The 8,645-nt window shown below is 40.4% G+C and overlaps 1 protein-coding gene across 1 annotated transcript; it reads left to right on the forward strand.

The window, feature by feature from the left end:
* Positions 1-864: 864 nt before the first annotated feature.
* On the forward strand, positions 865-8,616 carry LOC138614975 (sodium/potassium-transporting ATPase subunit beta-2-like). Its single transcript, XM_069688604.1, has 7 exons — positions 865-1,004; positions 1,216-1,320; positions 1,501-1,580; positions 1,741-1,866; positions 2,176-2,235; positions 4,270-4,365; positions 7,465-8,616. Exons 1-7 carry the CDS (start codon positions 923-925, stop codon positions 7,627-7,629), a joined length of 714 nt encoding a protein of 237 aa, XP_069544705.1. The 5' UTR covers positions 865-922; the 3' UTR covers positions 7,630-8,616.
* Positions 8,617-8,645: the final 29 nt, after the last annotated feature.

Genomic DNA, 8,645 nt, shown 5'->3' on the forward strand with positions numbered 1-8,645 from the left:
TCAGTTGGTTCCAGAGGTTCTTCAGTTTGTTCCATGGGGTCCTTGAGTTGGTTGCAGGGTTCCTTCAGTTGGTTCTAGGGGTCAGTTGGTTCCAGGGGTCCTTGAGTTGGTTCCAAGGGTCCTTCAGTTGGTTTTAGGGGTTCTTCAGTTGGTTCCAGGAGTCTTTCAGTTGGTTCCAGGGATCCTTCAGTTGGTTCTAGGGGTCTTTCAGTTGGTTTTAGGGCTCAGGTGGTTCCAGGGGTAATTCAGTTGGTTTTAGGGGTCCTTCAGTGGGTTTAAGGGGGTTCCTCATTTGGTTCTAGGGCTCAGTTGGTTCCAGGGGTCCTTCAGTTGGTTCCAGAGGTTCTTCAGTTGGTTCCAGGGGTTCTTCAGTTGGCTCTAGGGGTTCTTGAGTTGGTTCCAGGGGTCCTTCAGTGGGTTCCAGGGGTTCCTCAGTTGGCTCTAGGGCTCAATTGGTTCAAGGGGTCCTTCAGTTGGTTCCAGGGGTTCTTCAGTTGGCTCTAGGTGTTCTTCAGTTGGTTCTAGGGTTCCTTCAGTTTGTTCCAGGGGTCCTTCAGTGGGTTCCAGGGGTTCCTCAGTTGGCTCTAGGGCTCAATTGGTTCCAGGGGTCCTTCAGTTGGTTCTATGGTTCCTTCAGTTGGTTCCAGGGGTTCCTCAGTTGGTTCTAGGGCTCAGTTGGTTCCAGGAGTTCTTCAGCGGGAGACAGACAGACACATCAGACCCCCTCCCCTCCCCTCCCCCTCCATTCAAACTGAATGTAGGTCATCTGCAGGGGGCGGGGCTAAACACAAGAGGATTATCCAGATGAAATTCAGAAGAGGATGGGGGACAGGGGGTGTAATGTGCTGTCAAACAATACCCCCCCCCCCCCCCAGGTCTCATCCTGCTCTTCTACCTGGTCTTCTACCTGTTTCTGGCCGGGATGTTTTCTCTCACCATGTACGTCATGCTGCTGACGCTCGATGACTACAAACCCACCTGGCAGGACCGGCTGGCCACTCCAGGTGAGGAAACCAAACACACCTGACTGTCTCCATCCACTCCCATTGAAAAACTTCAAATTCTGTCCTCAAATACAAAGTCAGGAAATGTTTTCAGTCATGATGTCATGAGATTAATGAAAGTGTTCTCAAATTCACTAGAACTCAGCAGCATCATACCGAGGAAACAGGCTCAGGCTGTGATTGGTTAACCCCAGGTTCCTTTATGTTTCAGGGATGATGATTCGTCCGAAGGGCGATCAGCTGGAGATCACGTTCTCGGTGTCGGACACGGAGAGCTGGGACAGCTTCGTCCACAACCTCAACTCCTTCCTGTCCCGTAAGACTTCAGTTCGTCGTCAAGACTTCATGATGTGGATGTTTTAAAATAATAAAACACATCATTTAAACACATGAAACACTTTCAAATGAAAACTTTTGTTCTGAAAGTCCTGATCAGTCATTTATATTCCTTACTCTCCACCTGTCTGTCTGTCTGTCTCCACCTGTCTGTCTGCAGCCTACAATGACAGCTACCAGGTTCAGACCAATGATAACTGTCCTCCTGACCAGTACTTCATTCAGGAGGACAGTGGAGAGGTAAACCTGTCTGTCTCTACCTGTCTCTCTCTGAGTACCTGTCTCTCTCGCTGTGTACCTGTCTCTCTGAGTACCTGTCTCTCTCGCTGTGTACCTGTCTCTCTGAGTACCTGTCTCTCTCGCTGTGTACCTGTCTCTCTGAGTACCTGTCTGTCTGCAGGTGAGGAACAATCCCAAGCGTTCCTGTCAGTTCAATCGGACGATGCTGGACGACTGCTCTGGGATTTCAGACCGTTTCTATGGTTACAACAGAGGTCAGCCCTGCATCCTGATCAAACTGAACCGGGTGAGTTGACCTCTGACCTCTGGGTGGATTTAAAGCTCTTATTTTGACAGTCACAGACTGTCTTTTATCAGCCATGTTTTATAAGTTCAACACAAACATGAAAACTGATTTCTGTGATGTGCAGCAGGATTATTACCACAACACGTGTTACATGTAACATGTAACATGTAACACGTTACCAGGAAGCTGGTTAAACATCACTTCACAATCAACTTGATGATCCCAGCAAACAAAAAACTGACTGAATGCTGCACCAACAGACAACTGACCTCCTCTTCTGTCTGTCTCTCCACCTGTCTGTCTCTCTAGGTTATCGGTATGTTACCAGGGAAGGACGGTCAATCTCCTTATGTCACTTGTGGAGCCAAGGTCTGTCTGTCTGTTTATCTGTCTGTCTGTCTGTTTATCTGTCTGTCTGTCTGTCTATCTTCATCTCCTGTGTTGTATCTTCATCCTCAGAATTACAAAGTGGGAAAAGATGAGTGGGTAAGAAAAGTAGAATCCAGTAAATAAACAGTAGAATCCAGTAAATAAACAGTAGAATCCAGTAAATAAATAGTAGAATTCAGTAAATAAACAAACAATAGAATCCAGTAAATAAACAATATAGTCCAGTAAATAAACAAGAGTTCAGTAAATAAACAGTAGAATCCAGTAAATAAACAGTAGAATCCAGTAAATAAATAGTAGAATTCAGTAAATAAATAGTAGAATTCAGTAAATAAACAGTAGAATCCAGTAAATAAATAGTCGAATTCAGTAAATAAACAAACAATAGAATCCAGCAAATAAACAATATAGTCCAGTAAATAAACAAGAGTCCAGTAAATAAACAATAGAGTTCAGTAAATAAACAGTAGAATCCAGTAAATAAACAGTAGAGTCCAGTAAATAAACAGTAGAATTCAGTAAATAAACAGTAGAATCCAGTAAATAAATAGTAGAATTCAGTAAATAAACAAACAATAGAATCCAGTAAATAAACAATATAGTCCAGTAAATAAACAAGAGTTCAGTAAATAAACAGTAGAATCCAGTAAATAAACAGTAGAATCCAGTAAATAAATAGTAGAATTCAGTAAATAAACAGTAGAATCCAGTAAATAAATAGTAGAATTCAGTAAATAAACAAACAATAGAATCCAGTAAATAAACAATATAGTCCAGTAAATAAACAAGAGTCCAGTAAATAAACAATAGATTTCAGTAAATAAACAGTAGAATCCAGTAAATAAACAGTAGAGTCCAGTAAATAAACAGTAGAATTCAGTAAATAAACAGTAGAATCCCATAAATAAATAGTAGAATTCAGTAAATAAACAAACAATAGAATCCAGTAAATAAACAATATAGTCCGGTAAATAAACAAGAGTTCAGTAAATAAACAGTAGAATCCAGTAAATAAATAGTAGAGTTCAGTAAATAAACAGTAGAATCCAGTAAATAAATAGTAGAATTCAGTAAATAAACAAACAATAGAATCCAGTAAATAAACAATATAGTCCAGTAAATAAACAATAGAGTTCAGTAAATAAACAGTAGAATCCAGTAAATAAACAGTAGAGTCCAGTAAATAAACAGTAGAATTCAGTAAATAAACAGTAGAATCCAGTAAATAAACAGTAGAATTCAGTAAATAAACAGTAGAATCCAGTAAATAAACAGTAGAATCCAGTAAATAAATAGAATTCAGTAAATAAGCAGTAGAATCCAGTAAATAAACAGTAGAATCCAGTAAATAAATAGTAGAATTCAGTAAATAAACAGTAGAATCCAGTAAATAAATAGTAGAATTCAGTAAATAAACAAACAATAGAATCCAGTAAATAAACAATATAGTCCAGTAAATAAACAAGAGTCCAGTAAATAAACAATAGAGTTCAGTAAATAAACAGTAGAATCCAGTAAATAAACAGTAGAGTCCAGAGTCCAGTAAATAAGTGGTGAACCTCTCCCCATCTTCACTGCTGAGAGACTCTGTCTCTCTGAAATCATCTTTTATACCCAATCATGTTACTGATCTGTTGCCATGGTAACCTGGTTAGTCATGAGATGTTTCTCCAGGTGTTTTTTATATTTACACAACTTTTCCATCTTTTGTTGATCCTGTCCAACTTTTAGAGACGTGTTGATGCTCAGATTCAAAATGAGCAGATATTTGATAAAACAATAAATGTCTCAGTTTCAACATTTGATTTGTTGTCTTTGATGTGTTTTATATTAAATATGAGATTCATAAATCCTCTCATTGTTTTTATTTACATGTTACAGCGTCTCCTCTGTTTTGGTAACCGTGTTGTGGAAAAGGAACAAATGTGTTATTTTGTCCAAGTTTCTACATGAAGCCGTCGGGACAGATGACTGTTGATCCATGTTTGTTTGTTTGTTTGTTTGTTTGTTTAGAGAGAGGACGGTGATAAAATCGGACCTCTGGCTTATTACCCTCCTAACGGAACCTTCAACCTCATGTACTACCCGTACTACGGCAAAAGAGCTCAGGTACACACTACACACACTACACAGAGTACACACTACACTACACACAGAGTACACACTACACTACACACAGAGTACACACTACACTGCACTACACACACTACACTACACACTGAGTACACACTACACTACACAGAGTACACACTATACTACACACACTACACAGAGTACACACTACACTACACACTGAGTACACACTACACAGAGTACACACTACACTACACACGGAGTACACACACTACACAGAGTACACACTACACTACACACTACACTGAGTACACACTACAGTGAGTACGCACTACGCTACACAACACTACACTGAGTACACACTACACTATACACAGAGTACACTACACAACCACTACACTACACACTGAGTACACACTACACAGAGTACACACTACACTACACACACTACACTGAGTACACACACTACACTAAGTACACACAACACTACACTGAGTACACACACCACTACACTGAGTACACACACACTACAGAGTACGCACTACACTACACACACTACACTACACTGAGTACACACTACAGTGAGTACGCACTACGCTACACACAACACTACACTGAGTACACACATCACTACACTGAGTACACTACACACTGAGTACACTACACAAACACTACACACTGAGTACACACACTACACAGAGTACACACTACACTACACTGAGTACACACTACAGTGAGTACGCACTACGCTACACAACACTACACTGAGTACACACTACACTACACACACACACTACACTGACTACACACTACACTACTCACACACTACACACTGAGTACACACACTACACAGAGTACACACTACACTACACACTACACTGAGTACACACTACAGTGAGTACGCACTACGCTACACAACACTACACTGAGTACACACTACACTACACACTACACACTGAGTACACTACACAAACACTACACTACACACTGAGTACACGCTACGCTACACACACTACACAGAGTACACACTACACTACACACGGAGTACACTACACTACACACTGAGTACACACTACGCTACCACTGAGTACACTACACACTGAGTACACACTACACAACACATTGAGTACACTACACTACACACTGAGTACACACTACACAGACTACACTGAGTACACACTACACACACAGTACACAAACACTACACTACACACTGAGTACACACTACACACCGAGTACACACGACACTACACACTGAATATACAAACTACTTCTACACTAACATCGTATGATGATGATCTACATCATAATAGAACATCTGGAACACAAGTAGAACATCTGGAACACAAGTAGAACATCTGGAACACAAGTAGATCATCTGGAACACAAGTAGAACATCTGGAACACTAGTAGATCATCTGGAACACTAGTAAAACATCTGGGACACTAGTAAAACATCTGGAACACTAATACAACATCTGGGACACTGATAAAACATCTGGAACACTAGTAAAACATCTGGAACATTAGTAAAACATCTGGAACACTAGTATAACATCTGGAACACTAGTACAACATCTGGGACACTAGTAAAACATCTGGAACACTAGTAAAACATCTGGAACATTAGTAAAACATCTGGAACACTAGTAAAACATCTGGAACATTAGTAAAACATCTGGAACACTAGTATAACATCTGGAACACTAGTAGAACACCTGAAACACTAGTAAAACACCTGGAAGACAAGTAAAACATCTGAGACACTGGTAAAACATCTGGAATACTACTAAAACATCTGGGACACTAGTAGAACATCTGGAACACTAGTAGATCATTTGGAACACAAGTAGATCATCTGGAACACAAGTAGAACATCTGGAACACTAGTAGATCATCTGGAACACTAGTAAAACATCTGGGACACTAGTAAAACATCTGGAACACTAATACAACATCTGGGACACTAATAAAACATCTGGAACACTAGTAAAACATCTGGAACATTAGTAAAACATCTGGAACACTAGTAAAACATCTGGAACATTAGTAAAACATCTGGAACACTAGTAAAACATCTGGAACATTAGTAAAACATCTGGAACACTAGTATAACATCTGGAACACTAGTAGAACACCTGAAACACTAGTAAAACACCTGGAAGACAAGTAAAACATCTGAGACACTGGTAAAACATCTGGAATACAGTGAACCCTCGCTATAACGCGGTTCACCTTTCACGGTCTCGCTGCTTCACGGATTTGCATCGTGCATTGTGTTCTGCATTCTGATTGGCTAAACAGTCTCTCCGCTTCTTCTCTACCTGTTTGTCAATAACGTTGCGGTTTAATATGTACACGTACGTAAAACAGCTTGCCAAATTAAAAATAATCGATGGTGGCATGTCGGTTTATAAGAATCTTTTTGCCCAGAAGAAAAAAGAGCGACAACAACTACCGATAACTATGTTCTTCTCTCGAAAAACCACACCTGCACCGCCGGCTTTAGAAGAAAGAACCGCTGCAGAGCGGAGTCAGGATGCAGCGGCTCAGTCAGAAGAGCAGTGAAATACACGAGTCACTATTTGTCCGACTGTACTTTGTATTTGTTTTCATAATCATTTTTCATTTCCTCCCGTTCTAATCCAATGACTCGGGTCGCAGTGGGGCGGTGCCGATCTCAGCAATTTGAAGCCTTCAGTTCGTATTGATGATTCAAATTATTATTTTACAGTACAGTAGTTATTTGTAAAAAAAAACATTTATACAGTACTTTTATTTGTTAAACAAATGCTTGGGCCTGTAAAAAGGTTTTGTTCTTTGGTTTCAATGTATTATGGAGTATTTCATTGTATAATAATTGTAAAAAAAAAAAAGGTTACTACTTCACGGATTTCACCTATCACGGTCTCTATTTGGAACGTAACCCCCGCGATAAACGAGGGTTCACTGTACTACTAAAACATCTGGGACACTAGTAGAACATCTGGAACACTAGTAGATCATCTGGAACACTAGTAGATCATCTGGAATACTACTAAAACATCTGGAACACAGACTTGGAGCTAATAGATCAATGACACCAGACGAGTCTCTGAGGTTCAGACATAATCAGTGATGTGTTTACTGTCTCAGGTGAACTACACTCAGCCGCTGGTGGCCATCAAGTTCCTGAACGCCTCTCTGAACACGGACATCAACGTTGAGTGTAAAGTCAACTCCAACACTCTGGACACCGGCAGCGAGAGGGACAGGTTCGCTGGACGGGTTTCCTTCAAGCTACGAATCAACGACAAATAGACACCCCTGCAACACACACATGTTGAAGCTGCACTCCTCCAGATGTTGCCACACCGTCTTGTTGCAGCTTCCAGCTGTTTCTGTTTTCATGTAGTTATTTTCCAATTCCATGATGCGTTCACTGACTGTTCGATTATCCCCAGTAGTCACGTAAACACTTTGTGTTTCCTCTGATATGATTCTCCGTACGACATCCTCAGTGCAGCTTCAACTCAACACACCGATCAATCAGCATGGACACATGCTCTGATGTCACCGCCGCCGAGGAGGCAAAGAACAGGATGGACTTCACCATCGATCTGAGTCAGACCAAATCATTGATCGCACAGCTGACATGTTTCCTGACGAACCTTCAGTCGCTTCATTTATTTATGTCTTCTTTATCTATTTATGTTATTTATGACAACTTTTTATTTGTTTACATTCAAATTATTACAGATCGAGAGATAAAAACAGCTCAGAAACTGAAGCGCAACATGAAACCAGTTCATAAACCAGTCCACCAATCTGAACACAAACCAGTTCATAAATTGTGAAACTGGAGCAGAATCATCACAGTTCAGAATGGTAGCTTTAGTAACCATGGCAACAGGTTCGTTGAGTAGATCGGTCATTAGTGCATCCCTTGATGTTTAGATAACGAGTTAGTTGATGAGTTCAGAAGTGGTTTGTTATGTTTCTTTATGTTCACTGTTGATTTGTTTACGTTTGGTTTTGTTTACTATTGTCACCATGGAGAGCATGACAACACAGTCTCCTAAACTGTCAATCACTCTGTTGTGCCATGTGGAAACGCTCCTTCCCTTCTGTACTACTCTCCACCAATCGTCTTCCTTTAAAGAGGGGGCGGCCAATCAGATGGTCCTGATGTATGATGTCATATGCTGTTACTTGTTTGTGACTGGTTGATATCTCCTGCTTGAAAGTGTCCTTGTGTTTAATAAAACATGAAAAAAACAAAGATATTGAACAGAAAAACAACAATAACCTTCTGTGGGGTCCATGGAGGGGCGGGG

Source organism: Brachyistius frenatus, unplaced genomic scaffold, assembly GCF_029030835.1.
Source record: "Brachyistius frenatus isolate BFR_SWC_R1_liver_20210118 unplaced genomic scaffold, ASM2903083v1 Contig_647, whole genome shotgun sequence".
NCBI lineage: Eukaryota > Metazoa > Chordata > Actinopteri > Embiotocidae > Brachyistius > Brachyistius frenatus.

What these genes read in the sequence shown, in the direction of transcription:
- LOC138614975 (XM_069688604.1), top strand. Translation starts at nt 923, where the DNA reads ATGTTTTCTCTCACCATGTACGTCATGCTGCTGACGCTCGATGACTAC. An exon ending in ATGTCACTTGTGGAGCCAAG is followed by an intron (nt 2,236 to 4,269) that starts GTCTGTCTGTCT and finishes TTGTTTGTTTAG; the next exon opens with AGAGAGGACGGTGATAAAAT. An exon ending in ACTACGGCAAAAGAGCTCAG is followed by an intron (nt 4,366 to 7,464) that starts GTACACACTACA and finishes TTACTGTCTCAG; the next exon opens with GTGAACTACACTCAGCCGCT.